The sequence below is a fragment of the Mustela putorius genome, unplaced genomic scaffold, assembly GCF_011764305.1.
Source record: "Mustela putorius furo isolate JIRA1106 unplaced genomic scaffold, ASM1176430v1.1 tig00003901_pilon_pilon_pilon, whole genome shotgun sequence".
Lineage (NCBI taxonomy): Eukaryota > Metazoa > Chordata > Mammalia > Carnivora > Mustelidae > Mustela > Mustela putorius.
Genome location: NW_025422049.1, coordinates 19,207,818 through 19,224,925, shown reverse-complemented (window position 1 = coordinate 19,224,925; position 17,108 = coordinate 19,207,818). Strand labels below are relative to the sequence as shown.

The window sequence follows — 17,108 nt, the reverse complement described above, 5'->3', positions numbered from 1 at the left end:
TCTTATTTAAATTCAGTTGATGAACAACACTGACTTCATCTACAACTTTAATTCCTTTTACCATGTAACATAATACACACACCGTTCTGAGGATTAGGATGTGGACATTTGGGGGGATGAATTAGTCTGCCTGCCATAGTCATTATGCTGCTTTAGATTCATACAGCATCTAGAACATGTAGCTTGAGAACTTTCTTCTGTCTAACAAAAAAAAAAAGCCTTCAGAAGTATTTCTTCAAATACTGTTTTTTCACTCTTTCTCTCTTGTTCTCAGGTTCCAGGTACATATATCTTAGATCTTTCTACTATGCTATCTCCATCTCATTCTTTTTTCTATATTATCCAATGATTTTCTCTCTGAGCTTTAGTCTGGATACTAGACCTATTACTGTCCTGTCCAGTAATCCTCTCTTCTGTTCTGCATAATCTTTGTGAAATGTATCCATTGAATTCTTAATTTCAGTTATGTGATTAATAAATTAATAAATTAAATCATTTATTTATTGAACATATTATTCATAGTTATTTTAAAGGCCATTCAGTCTGTTTACTCCAACTTTTTAATCACCAATGTTTGTTTTTGTTGTTTGTTTTCTTGATTTTTTTTGTCATTTGGTCCTCTTTCCTAGCATATCTGGTAATTTCTTCATTGAATTCTAAACTTCCTGCATAGAAAATTGTAGTGGTTCTAAATGGTATCTTCCTCAGAAGAAGATAAAGTGTTGTTTTTTTTTTTTTTCTAAACCATAGGTGTAGTGAGATTAGATCATCTTAATGCAGTTGAAGCTGGTCTATTGCCAGTTTACCCTTACTCACATGGTGTAACACTTCCTGGGGCTCAACTAAAACCTGAGGTTGTTTACTAGGGTACTTTGGAGATTCCTGAATTCCTCTTTTGCCTTCCTAGCATCCTGTGATATTATGACTCTGTTTAGCTTTGTCAAATTTTATCAGCTGCTTTATGCTTGGCTTCTTTTTTAAAAATTTAATTTAATTTAATTTTGTGTGTGTGTGTTCCAAAATGAATTGTTTATGCACCACACCCAGTGATCCATGCAATACGTGCCCTCCTTAACACCCATCACTGGCTCACCCAACCCCCCACCCCTCTCCCCTCTAAAACCCTCAGTTTGTTTCTCAGAATCCACAGTTTTTCATGGTTTGTCTCCCCATCTGATTTCCTCCAACTCACTTCTGCTCTCCATCTCCCAATATGTTGGTTTCTTTGCCTCTCACCCTGAACAAGCACAAGTTAAGAGTCAGGTAATGCCTCAAAAGGAAATTTCATGCAGAATGTTGAACATACTTCTTTGCAGATATATATACATATACATGTAATATAGTATTGTATGTTTCAGCCATAAAAAAGGAAATCCTGCCATTTGTGATGACATAGATAAACCTTAAGAGAATTTTGCTAAGTGAAAGAAGTTAGAGAAAGACAAATACTATATAATCTCCCTTATATGTGGAATCTACAAAAGCCAAAATCATAGAAGCAAAGTAGATTGGTGGTTGCCAGGGCTGTGGGCTGTGGGGTGGGATAGATGAGGAGATGTTGGTCAAAAACTACAAACTTCCAGTTTTAAGAGGAATAAGTACGGAAGATCTAATGTGCAGTATGATAATTATAGTTAATAATACTATAATGAATACTTGAAAGTTGCTAAGAGGGTAAATCTTAAGTGTTCTCAACATAAAATCTATGAAAAATTGTAATCATGAGAGATGAAGGTTGTGTTAAACAACCTTATTATAATCAGTTCACAATATATACGTGTATCAGATACCACATAGTACATCTTAAACAAAGCTATATGTCAATTATATCTCAATAAAGACGGAAAAATATGAATAGAGTAATCCCTCCAATTCAAAATAACAGCTGTCATTTTTGCAGGATTTGATAAGCTAATCCTGAAATTCCCATGCAAATGTAAGAGATCCAGAATCGTTAAAATAATCTTAGAATAGAGGAACAAAACTGGAGCATTGACACTTTCCAATTTCAAAATGACTACAAAGACACAACAGCTATCAAGACTGTGGAGCACTGGCATAAGAACAGATCCATAGGGACACCTGGGTGGCTCAGTCAGTTAAGTGCCTGCCTTCAGCTCAGGTCATGATCTCAGGGTCCTGGGATCGAGTCCCGCAGCAGGCTCTTTGTTCAGCGGGGAGCCTTCTCCCCTCCGCCTGCTTGTGCCCCTTCTCTCTCTCTCTGACAAATAAATGAATAAAATCTTTTGAAAAAAAGAATAGATCTATAAATCATAGGAATAGTATTGAGAGTTCAGAAATAACCTTAAAATTATGGTTATTATTTTTTTTTTTTTTACAACAGTAGCAAGACAGCTCAATGGGGAAGGAGGTCTTTTCAACAAATGGTGATGGAACACCTAGATCCATCCACCTACTTCACATCACATTTAAAAAATTAACTAAATATAGAACATAGACTTAAATGTAACCACTAAAAATCGAACTTTTGGGGCGCCTGGGTGGCTCAGTTGGTTAAGCAACTGCCTTCGGCTCAGGTCACGGTCCCGGAGTCCCGGGATCGAGTCCCGCATCAGGCTCCCAGCTCCATGGGGAGTCTGCTTCTCCCTCTGATCTTCTCACCTCTCATGCTCTCTCTCACTGTCTCTCTCTCAAATAAATAAAAAAAATAAAAAATAAAAAATAAATTAAAAATCTAACTTTTTGTTAAAACTTTTAGTCTTAGTTAAAACTTTTAGTTAAAAAAACATAAGAGTAAGTCTTTGAACCTTGGATTAGGCAATAGTTTCTTAGATGTGATATCAAACACACAAACAAGAAAAGTTTATATATATATATATACATTTATGTGTGTGTATATGTATATGTGAATTAAAAATTTTTATTCTTTGAAGGACTACATCAAGAAAGTGAAAAGACAACCCACAGCAATCAAAGAAAATTTCTGCAAACCACATACCTGGTAAGTGGCTTATATCCAGAAGGCATAGAATACATAAAGACCTTTTATGTCTCAAGAATAAAAAAATAAATAACTCAATTTAAAAATAAGCAAAGGATCTGAATTGACATTCCACCAAAGAATATATAAAAATGGTCAATAATAAGCACTTAAAAGATGCTGAAAATTATTAGTCATTACAGAAATGCAAGTGAAAACCACAATGAAATACCATTTCACACCCAGTAGGATGGCTACAATAAACTAAGACGGAAAATAACAAATGTTGGCAAAGATATGGAAGAACTGAAATTCTTACATATTGCTGGTGGGGATGTAAAATGGAGTAACACTTTGGAATACAATTTGGCAGTTCCTTGAAAAGTTAAAAATAGAGTTGCCATATGAACCAAAGATTTCAGTCCCAGGTATTTATACAAGAAATTTGAAAACATATGTACCCATGAAATCTCATCCACTAATATTCATAGTAGCTTTATTCACAATAGCAAAAAGTGGAAACAGTTCAAATGTTCATCAGCTGAGAAATAAATGAACATAGTGTAATATAGCTATAAAATGAAATATTCAACAAAAACAAATAATCAAGTATGATACATGGATGAAACTTGAAACCATTATGCTAAGTGAAAGAAGCCAAACACTATGTTATGTTTCCCTTTATATGAAATGCCCAGAATAAGAAAATTCATAGTGACAGAAAGTAGATTAGTGTTTGCAGTGGCTGGGGCAGGAAGTGGGAATTGGGAATCACTAGTAATATGTATTGGACTTCTTTATAGGATCATAAAATATTCTAAAGTTAGATTTTGGTGATGGTTGTATAATCTTTTGAGTATACTAAAAACAATGGAGTTTTCCACTTTAAGTGGGTGAATTATGTGTTCCGTGATTTATATTTCAATAAAGCTGCTATTTTTAAAATAAATTAACATAGACATCTTTAGGTAAATAGCCTATTGAGTTCCAACTTTCTGGCCCAGGTCAATTTCAGGTAAGGCAACCCAGTAAACACACAGATGTTTGTATTTCCAAAACGTCATCAAATTTTATCCACACATTTCAACAAAAAGAAATTCTTGAGAGGAGAAATATAAACACTGGAGCATGCTAGATACCACAATTGAGGATAAACAGGAATAAAATAATCTGTAGAATCCTGGGAATTTACTGGCAGTCTCCCTTTCTAAAGCAGGGAAGCAAAGACCTAATAAATTAAAACCGATCAAATCCATATGCTAAAATCCAGGTCTCTTACACATATATAATACTGAGATTCAGAAGAAAAGCTAACATACTGAGCTCTATTTAAAAAAAAAAAACAGTAGGATTTGAATGGACAGAAGGGAAGGGGGAAGAGCATCAATTAACTATTTATTGTGCATCTAATATGTACATAGAATAAACAAAAGCATGGGGACAAATACGAGCTTTATCTGAGTTCCTGAGGGTCAGAAGGAGCCTAAAAACCTCTGATACAGTGAGCTTGTGTTAGAGACCTTTGTTTCTAAATATATAGCCAACAAATAAATCAAAACATATTTGCTATCAGATAGAAAGGGAACATAGGAACATTCTCGATTCCAGTGAGCTAGGGGGTATTGTAAACTATGCTGATTCATCCTTGCACACGGAGGATATGTAGTTAATAAAATCATCAAGAGCAGTCTTTAAAATGAAAGATGTTGGAAAAGGGCAGCACTGAGCTGGAGGTTGTAGTGCTCTGGTTGCCAGGCAGCCACCCTCAGGCCCTCTTTTGTTACCGTGGTGATGTTTAGAGAGCTTACCTAAATACTCTTTGAGATAGCATCCGAACTCTCCACATCCCTTTAACACCAACTAGTCATGCCACTTCTTTTTCTTCCTCCCCCACATCTCTACCTACACTGTCATAATCTTACGAATGAGATGAACCTGCAAGTGCACCTCCAGTGCCCGATGCCTCAGGCCTGGAAATGATATTGACTTGTTCCCGAATGCAAATAAACGAAAGAATAATGAAATGAATGAGAAGATTAAGCAAGATTATTCAAATAAAAATAACCAAAATTATAATAAAATAAGCCTTTTCAACTAGAACATCGATCTATTTGGGAGATCATTCAGGAAAGGACATTGTCTTGGTAATCAGTAGTTCAGATTCTCTGTCAATTATCACTGGGTGGTCTTGTCATGTGAATTCCCTTTTCTAGGCCTCAATTTCTTCATGTGTAGTAAAAGGGGGTAAACTATAGCAGTTTTTTTAAGCTTTTCTGGCCAGAATCTAACACCCCAACAAATCTGAAACAAAAATTTTATGAAACAATACTTACCCTTATTTTATATGATACATTCTGACATCTTCTGTTCTTTTTTTTAAAATATTTTTAATTTCTGGTTATGACCAGTTATTGACTTCATGCCCTCATTAATGCCTCACAACGAAGTTTGAAGAACACTGAACTAGCGCCTATCTAATGGCTCCTACAGTTCTAGTATTTTATGATTTTATGTTATGCCATTATCTCCTTTTTAAAATAATATTAAAAATCACTAGCATTTATCGAACTGTTAGTATGTGCTAGACACTGTTTTAAGCACTTTATCCGTATGAACTTAATTTTTCAACAACCGTGACTACTTTCATTAGTCCAGTTTTTAAGTTGAGGAAAATTAATGTGGCTGTTATCTGTACACCAAATTTAGTGACTACCAAAATTGATTTTATGATTCATTTAAAGTGTTTCAAATACCTTAGACTATCACCATTTGATAAAATTAAATATTATCTATTCTGCTCTTACTATTTTATACTTTGGAGGGGGGGGATTTAACAGATAATCCAGATCTGAGGGGAAGGAAAAAAAATCAATAACCTAAATGATACCCATTATTGGCTCTAAAAGTCATTTAATTACTCTGTTGTGTAAATAACCTGAAAACAGACACTTATAATGCCACACTGGGGAACATTTATACATAGGAATGATAACTACCCAAGTAGACACCTTAGTTATTAGGGATAGGCACTATCAGCATATTGTCAGTAGAACAATTTGAGACTCCAGATGTGTGCCCTTAGTCACTGTACATCTTTATTGTGTGTAGTGTTGTAAAAAACAAAAAACATGGGTGCTATTTTTTCCTGATTCCACTAATTAACTACTGAGAACCACTGCAAGTATTCACCTTTTTGAATTAGCTGAAAAGATTTAAATATGATGCTACAATACTATTATGCATAAATTTCACCTAGTATATTGTTCAAGGGGTGCTGATGGAGCAGATTTGAATGATTTTTGAACCAGCTCTTCTTGAATAAATAATGGGATAGTTGATATTTAATGTCTCTTGCATTAAATCCAATAAAAATTCAAAGCTTTATTTATTCATTTAACACTTAGTATTGAGCACCTACTATATGCTACATACTTATTTTTGCACTGGTGATTCAATAGCAAATACAACAAAGTGCCAACACTCACGGATCTTAATTTTTTTGTGTTTCATGAGTTTGGATTTTTGTTTATTGTACTTGTTTATAGAAAAGCACGCTTATATATATTCTCTTTGAAGAGGCAGTGGGAATTACATGTTCCATTTATTTAAAATATTCAAGTGTTTTTTATGCATGGCAGTAAAGAAAGAACTATGAAAAACAAAACAAAACAAAAGGAATAAATCAGTTTTTGCTCTTAAAAAGCTTACAGTCTATTTAAATTAGTGGTTCCTAACCAGGAATCCTACTGTCCCTCAGGGGACATTTGTTCACGTCTGGAGATATTTTTGGTTGTCATGAGCTGGGTGGAGGCAGGATTAGTCCTACTGGTGTCTGGTTGGTAGAGGCTGGGAACACTGCTAAACATCCTCCAGTGTATAAGACATCCCCACAACAAATAATTTTGTGTCCCCAAATGTCAAGAGTGTCCAGGCTGAGAAACCCTAGTTAGAAGGACAAACTACATACATTAGAAGTTTTGTTTCTTAATTACAAGGTATTAGATGATAAATGCTAAAGGAGTGATACATACAAGGTGATACTGATGAATGAGAGCTCATTCTAGAATGAATTGGTGATGGGAGTCTTCATGAAGGAAGTGGGGTTCAACTTCCTGCTTGAAGCAGAGGAAAGCCAACAGAGCCCTGCTACCTCTCTGACTTCATCTCCTACCACTCTCCCCTCACCTTTCCACCTCAGCCAAAGGCTTTTGCATTTCCTTGAAAATACCAAGCATTCTTTTATTTCATGGAATCTGCTTTTGCTGTTCCCTTAGATTTAAGTGTACTTTCCCAAGATATCCATATACCTACTCCATCACTTCTTGTAAGTCTCCACTCTGTTCAGCCTTTTAATAGAGAGTCCTTTCCAAATCATCATACTCCTCTATGTACAATATTAACTCCTGCTCCTTCCATTCCCTTTCCCCTTATTATGTTTTTTTTTTTTTTTGGTCTGTATAGCAAGATTGTACCTGGCCCAGAGCAGATACTCTAGACATATTTGCAGAATGAATGAATTTATTAAATATTAATAATGTTGGGGGTTTTCAGCCCAAGCAAATAAGAAGCTCGACTAAAGGAGCCTAACTATTGTTATTCCCAATGGCCTAGAACAGTGCCTCCCTCATAGTAGAGACTTCATAAATAGTTAATAAACAATGATGAAATAGAAAAAGAAGATTAGTATGATCCAAACAAGTCTATAACCATCTTTGAAAAGTATTCTTAGGACAATTACTACATTCACTCATTTTATTGCCCTTCACTTTACTGTATTCTATTTTTTTGTTTTGTTTTGTTTTGTTTTGTTTTCACCAATTTGAAGGTTCAAGACTTCAGAGGGAAAAGTAACTTCAGATGTGGCAGAAATAGCAAGAAAACTAGAATTAGAAGTAGAGCCTGAGGATGTGATAGAACTGCTGCAAGCTCATGATAAAACTTTCAGGGATGCGGAGTTGCTTCCTATGGATGAGCAAAAGTGATTTCTTGAGATGGACTCTACTCCTGGTGAAGATGCTATGAAGACTGTTGAAATGACAACGAAGGATTTAGAATATTATGTAAACTTGGTTGATAATGCAGGGGCATGGTTTGATAGGATTGATTCCAATTTTGAGGGAAGTTCCATGGTGGGTAAAATGCTATCAAACAGCATCTCATGCTACCAAGAAATCATCCATGAAAGGAAGAGTTAATCAATGGGACAAACTTCATCCTTGTCTTATTTTGAGAAGTTGCCATAGCCACCCCAACCTTCAGCATCAATTAACCTGACCAGTGAGCAGCCATCAACACTGAGGCAACCAGCAAAATGATTTGCTGGAAGCCCAGATTGTGGTCAGCATTTTTAGTGATAATTCTTAAATTAAGGTATGTTCAATGTTCTTTTTAGCCATGATGCTTTTGCACACTTAATAGACTACAGTATAGTATAAATATAACCTTCTATGCATTGGAAAATCCAAAAATTCATTTGACTCACTTTATGGCCGTATTCACTTTATTGCAGTGCTCTGAAATGGAACCTGAAGTATCTCAGAAGTATGCCTGTATACTAGCACAACTGGGCACATATAACAAATGGCTTATTTTTAATTTGGACAATTCTTATCAGCTTTTCCACTTTATAGCCATACCGCATACATTTTTTGTAGTTCAGAAATGCAGTTTCTGACATTCTTTATCTTAGTTGTCTGTTAAGCTAGATATTGTATAAAACATACGTACATTTTAAAAATTCTAACCTAAAGGCAGCTCTTTACCAAGCCAGTTCTATAATTTTCTGTTTTCATTTGCACTTAATCACTTATTCACCAACCCTGCACTCAGGGAGTCACTACAGACAATTATGCTAATACTCATAGCAATAGCAACTAACGTTTATGGAGGACTTTTTGTGCTGGAGACTTTCCTGAAGGCTGTGCATACATTATCTGGTTTCGTTCCTACTATAGGAGACCTGTGGTATGGAATTCATGTATATTAATGAACTCTAATTTACTTTCTGTAGCAGGCCCAAGGCCCAAACCCCCAAACACCTGAGCTAGGACTACACATACCCCGCTTCCAGCCACTTTCTCTTTTCCCTTGCCTCTCAGCACTCTCCTTTCTAGAAGGACCACGAGTGCTCCTCCCCCTCCCTCATGCGACGTTTTGGGAACCATGGCAACCAACACCGTCCCTCCCCTCCTCCTCCCCTGGCAACCCGGCTGGCACCAGGTGGGAGGATCTGCTACGTAACCGCGCGTGTGACTGCCTAGTAACAGTGCCGGCGAGTTGGAAGCGCGCCGAGAGATGGGTGGGGCGAGAGAGCTGACGCCTGCACGCGGCACGTCTTTGCAGCCTCGCTTCGGGGGCGGAGCTTTGCCAGTCGGCGGGAGCAGAGTAGCTAGCGCTCGTCGCCCAAGCGCGCGGCTTCTCAGTCCTCAGCTTTGGACGGGGCAGACTAGCTTTGGGGAGTGAAGAGAGTACGCAGTTACCCGACAATGTCTGGTGAGTCAGGTCAGCCTCAGGCCGGCCCCTCACATGCCGGTCTAGATTTTCCGAATCCTGAGAGAAATCGGGCTGGGGTCCCGGGAGGGGTGATCCGAAGGGCCGGTTCCCGCGGGCGCAGGTCCTGGATCCAAAAGGTCCTCGAGCAGATAACGGATTCACCTCTGCAGTGGGTCACCCCGTCGGAGGTGGTGCCTGTCGCTGTGCTGGCCGTCCAGAGGTACCTGTTAGAGGATGAGCCGCGCGACAGGATACCCAAACCTCCCCTTTACTGCTATGATGTGACGATTTCAGACGGGGTGTACCAGGAGAAGTGCTACCTGGACCCCAGCCTGAACTTTCTCGTCTATAAAAATATTCTTAAAGTTGGCATAGAAATGAAAATTTCCAGAGTCTCGTGTCTTTACAACGAAAGAAGGTTAGGCCAGGGGATCCTGTGCATAGATAACGTTCACTGTGGAGAGACCCTAGAGGCTATTTCTCTAGAAACTCCATTCAGAAATAGTGCGCACGAGGAGGTACCGGAGAGGCCTTTAAGAGGCGGGAAGAGTCATTACCTGCCCCTGTGGAATAACGAAGATCCGTATGGAGATATCTGGTTAACCAACAAGCAACCTGAGGAACACAATTTTAACAGTAAGTAATGGGGAACGACGGAGGGGTTAAAAATATTAGTTTTCGGGAGCTTGCGTTAGTGGGAAAGGAAACGAGGGTGCTTTGGTATTGTTCATTTCAAGCCGCGAGTGGGAATAAACAAGTGCTCCTGGATGTCGGATTGGCGCTCGCTTAATAAATTTGCACAGACCGTTCCTTGCTTTGATTATTCAAATGACCATTTAGGAAGTGTCTGAATACATCTCAGATTTAATCTGGCATGCATACTTGTATGTGCGTTTGACTCCGGTGGAATTATCTTCATTTCAGTCCCATTCCACTTGTGGAACTAGTACTTTTCTGTCTTGGCTGGCGAGTGTATAGATTTGAATTCGGCATAAAAGTCATAAATATTTGTGGTTTTGCGTGTTTTAACCTTCATTCAAAAAAGGATGTTCTGTGATGTATTCCGTAATAACTTGCATTAATGAAACGCCATTTTTATGGCTTAGAGTGTAGCAGTTATGTAAATACTGCTTCTTTGAATGTGTGGTTTTTGTGGACAGGCTTGGAATTTTCATTTTTATGTTATTAATTGCGTATCACGGACAATACTGACCCGAGTTTAATTCTTCTGTACCAGAAGTAGGAAGTTAGCCTGAAAATGCCGGTTCGTCATCAGCAACTGCTGTAAAACATATTTTATCAGAGATGGAAGGGGAATGATAATACTATAGGCATGTACGTGTATGGAATGGGAACCAAATTAAATGCAAAAAAAAAGAAATAAAACAAAGTACTTAAGGAAGGAAGGTGTTATTTTCTACATCTACTGTTTTTCAGGGTTTTTTTTTTCCATTGCAGTCGTATTAGCTCATACGTAATCTTGCTATGACGTATATCAGCAACAGGCTTGAAAGTGAAAAGACAACTGGATCAAAAATATGAAATTAAAGTAATATCCAGTTATAAGGGAAAAAGGATGTTATAGAAACGTGTGGACAAGGATGATTTAAATAACTTAAGCTTTAAAAACAAGATAGTCATTTCAGAGATGAAATAATGGAATGATTTTTATCTCAAGCATGGAATAAGGCAGCACTGCATTACTACCCTAAGTGTTGACCATTTTTATTTTTAAGATTGAATACACAAATGAAAAATTTGGTGTCCAGAAGAATTAAGAAGGGAATAATATTTATAAAAATATATTTCATTTTTCTGACTATGGAAGTGATATCCATTATTGAATACATATTTTTATTACAAAAGGCAGTGTCTAGGTGCTAAAAAATCCAAACTATATTTAAAAGTATATTGTTGGCTAGCAAGAAAAATAGCAATACAGACTGAAAAGCAAACATTTATTGAACACCTATGGGCATGATAATATTAAAAGCACTTTATTTGTGCAAACATAAAACGTATATTAAAAATGTGTAAGACCCAGGTATAGCATAATTTTGACCACAAAAATCTAGAAGTGGGCATATATTGGTGTTCTTTCAAGTTTGCCGTATGTTTAAAATTTTGAAAAATAAAATGTTGGGGTGGAATGAAATACCCCTTTACCTCCTTTACCTATGACTTCAACTTTGATCTCAAAACTCCAAAGGTTCAGCAGTTTGGTGCGTATCACCGAAAAAAAAATTCTATGGCGTGGCATGATTTGCTGTTTACACTTACTCAAGCATCTTTAATGTATATCTGCTCATACACACTTCCACACTATGGGTGTACCATAATTTATATAATCATGTCCATGCGAATGGCTAATTATCAATTTTAGGCTGTTACTGGTTTTTTAGTTTTAGATCTAGCACAGAACATCATTAGGATATACACATACTTGTTCATTGTGTTTAAGTATTTCTGTGAGATGGATAGATTCCTAGAAGTGAAATTGCTGAGTTAAACAGTATTTAAACTATTTCATGTAATGGATATTGACAAATCATCTGAAAAGGTTTTACTGATTTATATTCCCACTAACATATGTATGAATGCCCATTTCCCCATATTATATTAATTTAAAATTATGTCTTGACTTTTCTGAATTCTTTGCTAATGGATAGTATTTGTTATATATTGCAGATTACATTCTCACACTCCCTCTTCTCTTTGTTTATGGTGCATTTTTGTGCTTTTAAAAACTTTTCTATTAAGGCATGATATGTACAATGTGTTAAAGTCTTAAAAATACAGCTTGAAATTAAAAAAAAAAAAAAAAAAGCTTAAAGCTTGAAACCACCTCCCCACCCCACCCCAAATCAAGACACAGAACATTGTAAGCATCTCAGAAGTCTCCCTAATGCCCTCTCCTGGTCAATATCCTACTCCAAAGGTAACCAATATTGTGATCTCAAAGACAGCTTTTCAAAATGGATGTTAGATCATGCCTGTCTCCTGTCTAAATCTCTGCAGTGGCTCCCCATTGCACTTAGACAACAATCCAGACCTCCTATCAGGGTGAGCAAGGCCCTGTGGTGTGGACGAACTTGCTTTAAATGACCAGATAGTGAATCTTTTTGCCTTTTTCAGACACATAATCACAGCTATTCAACTTGGCCAGAGTATAGCAAAAGCAGCCATGGGCAATATGTAAGCTAATAGGTTTGGCTGTTTTTTAGTAGAATTTTATTTACAAAACCTGGCAGCAAGCCAGATTTAGCTCAGGGGCTATAGTTTATAGACCCCTGCCTTACTGAATCCCCTTGTTCACCTCTCTAATCCCTCACCTCCACCATTTTATTTCCAAAATATGAGCCTTATTTTTTATCTCAAACCTCCTTGTTCTGTCTTGCCTCTAGTCAGTTGCTCCTGTTTTTTCCTCTTTCTGGAAAGTTCCTTCCCATCTTCAGGTTTCAACTCAAATATATAAAACACGTTAGAAAGGGTTGTTTAAATATGTGTTCCCTCCTCATTCATTATTATTTATTGCATCACCATGGAAATGCCCTTCATAGAATTGATAACATTCTGAAATTATTAATTCTGTTTTCTTTTTCCTCCCACTGGTTTATAAGATTCATGAGGGCAAGGCTTCTGTTTTTTTCACTGCTGTGGCGCATTTCTCTTACACCCAGAACGGTGTCTGCTGAGTGCTTTCAATAAGTGTTTATTGAATAAAGAAACGCATTAAATAAATTACATTGATGGATTTTCTAATGTTGAACTACTTTTATATCTCTACTTGGTCATGGTTGTTGTATTTACATCTGTATATTTAAAGTGAATTTATTCCATAGGTTTTGTTTTTTAGGGATTTACTATATTTTAACCTCATATTGATACCAGTTCAATTAATATTAGCCTAGTAGAATGAGTTGGGAAACTTGCTTGTTTTTCTGTGCTTACAGAAAATATTTGTTCATTGAAGGTTTGGTAGAATTTATCTCTAAAACTATTAGAACCTGGGGCCTTGGGCCAGGATGGGGGTTGAGAGAATAACTCCTTTTCAGTTTCTCAGAAAAAGTAATGAAATTAATGACTCTTCTTCTTGAGTCCATTTGTGAGAGTTGATATTTTACTAGAAAATACCATTTCACCTAGATCTCCAAGTTGTATGCAGTAGTCTCTATTTTTAAATTTTAGTTTATATTTTTTAAATTTTTTAGTCTTGTTTCATTCCCTTTTACATTCTTAAATGTATTTACCCTTTGTTATGGTCAGCCTTGCCAGAGACTTGTCTGTTTTATTAGTATTTTATAAAAAGACTTTTGGATTTGCTAATTAAGTCTTTATTGGGGAGATATTTTCTACTTAATTAACACTATCATCTTTAACTTCTTGTATTTCTTTTGTTCATACTTTTTTGTACTACCTTCTTGAGTTGAACGCTTGGTTCGCTTATTTCTTTGTTTATTTATTCCAAAAGCTTTTGAAATTCTGAAATTTCTCATGGAAACTGCTTTGGCTATGTACACTAGGTTTTGAAGTGTAGAGATTTTATTTTTACTCATTATTTACATTTTCTGATTTTAAAATTGAATTCCTCTTTAACCCTCAAAATTTTAGAAAAAGCTTACTTATTAGATATGAAGTCTCTTATAACAAGTTTTTAAAAAGATTTTATTTATTTACTTTGAGAGGGAGAGCACAAGGAGGGGTGAGAAGGGACAGCGGGAGTGGGAGAAACCGACTCCCCATAGAGCAGGGAACCCAGATGTGAAGCTTGATCCCAGGACCCAGGATCATGACCTGAGCCAAAGGCAGACTCAACCGACAGAGCCACCCGGTCGCCCCTATAACAAGTTTTTAAATTATTCTTATTTTAAAATCTATTTTATTTGCCCATTTCTCCAAGAGGAATATTGCCTTCTCTTTATGATGTGGTTTTGTTCATTTCTCTTTATATTTCTATAAGTTTTTGATTTAGATGTTACTATAATGTATAAAGTTTCATAACATAGTAATCTTGGTGAATTTTTAACCTTTTATCAGTATGAAATTTTTTTGTTCTTTTGTGTCTGGAATTCTATTTTGCCTTGATAGTACTATTTACTACTGCTGCTGTCTTGTAGTTGGCATTTTGGGCAGTGGTTCTCACATATAAATGGGCATCCATATCACTTCAGGCGTTTTAAAATGCAGATTTCTGGGCCCCACCACCAGTTTCTGATTCAGTAGGTCTGTGGTAGGGCCCTAGAATTTGCATTTCTAGGAAGTTCACTGGTAGTTAATGATCCTGTTGGTGCAAATGCCACATTTTTGAGAACTGACCTAGTGTATGTATCTTTGTCCATTCCTTTTTCCTATTTTGTTTTACATTTGCCTTTTAAAAGAAATACATAGCTAAGATTTTGGGTTTTTAACCCAAACCAATTCTTTTTCTTTCAAGAGATGAATTTAATCCAATTAAAGTCATTAATGATGTTTTTATACCCTTCTTGCAGAACTACTTTGTTTGCTATACGCCATGCATTATTATTTTTTTTTACTTTTGCAAGATTTAAACTCCTTTATCTTACAGTGCTTTAGAAGCTATACATTAATTTGTGTTTTTCTAGAGGTTACCCTTAATGTTTTAACTAAGTTATTTAAACTTTGATTTTTTTGTCAATATCCAGAATTATTCACAATTTATTATAACTTCCTCTTGAATGATACAGGGTGTTTAGGACTTAACCTGGACATGATGTAATTTGGCATATTGCTGTATTTGGTTTGAGAGTATTTGCTTGAGGATATTTGCCATGATAAATGATTTGGATTTATGGATTTTTTCCTGTGTACTACATTTGTAATAATTTTTCAGGACTTATCTATGTTTGTAAAATGAATAGTTAGAACATGGTGCCATTTTATTTTTATTCTTTTGCAGTGGTTTTTACTGTATGCTTCAAGGACCTCTAGAGATATCCTGAAGACCTTTTCAAAGGATTCACATCAGAACTATTTTCATAATAATATCACTAAGACTTCATTTACTTTTTAGCACTCTAATTCTTTGAAAGTATACAGTGGAGTCTTCCAGAGGCTACAAGATATGTGACATTGAAACAGACTGAATGCCAAAGAAATGAGTATCCAGTGTCTTCTATTAAGCTAGACACTAAAAAGATTTACAAAAATGTAAATCAGTGCCACTCTTCTTACTAGATTCCTTGTTTAGAGAATACAGTCTCATATATATCTCACGTATGTTTTAGAGAATACAGCCTCATTATGTATTATATATATATATATAGATGTATATGTATATATATGTATTTATATATAAAAATACATAATAGGCTTATTGCTTTTTAAGGGAGTTAATGAATAATATTTTATTTCTTAGTTTTACTTTATAATATTGCAAGTGTTATTACCCACATAAATAAAAGCTTTTTGAGGTCTTCAGTAATTTTTAAGAATGTGAAAGTCTCCTGAGACCAGAAAGTTTTAGAATCACTATTCCATCGTTTGCTATCTAACATTTAATATTGAATATCTAGTTTATTTATTTTCATTCTTATAAAAATGCACACATTTCTATGAATTTATACAGATTCTTCATTGTCTGTGTATAGCCTGAAATTTCTTTTTTGGATTTGAGAGATATGTATATTCTATGAAGTTTGTGAGTTAAAAACCCAAACTGGGAAAATATTAACCAGGCAGTTGTCTGATCACAGCTGACTCTGTGGACCCAATTATAGTGAAAGCAGTGGCTCTTAGAACTCTGGTTTTACAAAAGCATATAACTCTTGAATTTATTCTAGTTAGTGCAAGTAGACATGCCTTCATTGACCAAGAGTGTTCCACATACATTTCAGGTAATTCAGAGTTGATCCATAATTTTACCTAATTAAAAAGCAAATATTAGGACCTATGACTGCGCTATTAATGTTTTGGAAGACTATAAAAGGAAAATTATACAAGATGTCTGAAGACTAAAAACAGTATTCTTTTTAATGATACAGGTGTAACTACAACATTCCACTTAAATTCTTATTAAAAAGAAATTACAACTATGGTTTTCATGCCAAAATGTTAAGTAGATAATATGTTAGGTAAATTAAAATGGAAGTGGGAGATACCTTGTGAAATAAAATATTGGAATAAATACAAATTAAGGTTTTAACAGTTGAGAGTGGGCTATGAAAGAGTAAAATGTAGATAAAATTGCCAGTCAAACCTCTCTTAAGCCAAGGAAGAATAAAATAAAAACTACAAGTTAATATTTTAAAGATGGTGAATAGCTTTTAAGCAGTTTTTGTATTTGCCAGCAGGCATAGAGATTAAAATTTCAAAGTAAATTATATGACATATGAGAAGATAATGAGTGCTAAGTAGAAAAATAAGATGGGATGAGGCATAAGTAAAGGGATCAATTTTCAATAGGATAGTAAGGAATAACATCACTGAGAAAGTGACCTTTGAGCAAAACTTGAAGGAGAGGAGGAAGGAAGTCACTCTGGCATCTAAAAAGATATTCCAGACAGAGGGAAGAGCAAGTGCAAAAGTCCTGGTCTGGCATTTTTGGGAAATACAGAACTTACACGCATAAAACTACGGTGAGGGCAATACAGAAATACATCATAAAACAATTCTATAAATTAAATATGTACGTGCTTGGTAGTGGGAAAATATTCCA

General features: G+C 35.7%; 1 protein-coding gene across 3 annotated transcripts in view; it reads left to right on the top strand.

The window, feature by feature from the left end:
• Positions 1-9,281: 9,281 nt before the first annotated feature.
• The window catches only part of RADX (RPA1 related single stranded DNA binding protein, X-linked), a 79,623-nt gene continuing 71,796 nt past the window's right edge, over positions 9,282-17,108 (top strand). For all 3 annotated transcript variants that reach the window (XM_013064856.2, XM_013064855.2, XM_013064854.2), the window contains exon 1: positions 9,282-10,069. In XM_013064856.2, the coding sequence (XP_012920310.1) occupies positions 9,427-10,069 (643 nt within the window). In that variant the 5' untranslated portion in view covers positions 9,282-9,426. The remainder of the gene's footprint in view (positions 10,070-17,108) is intronic.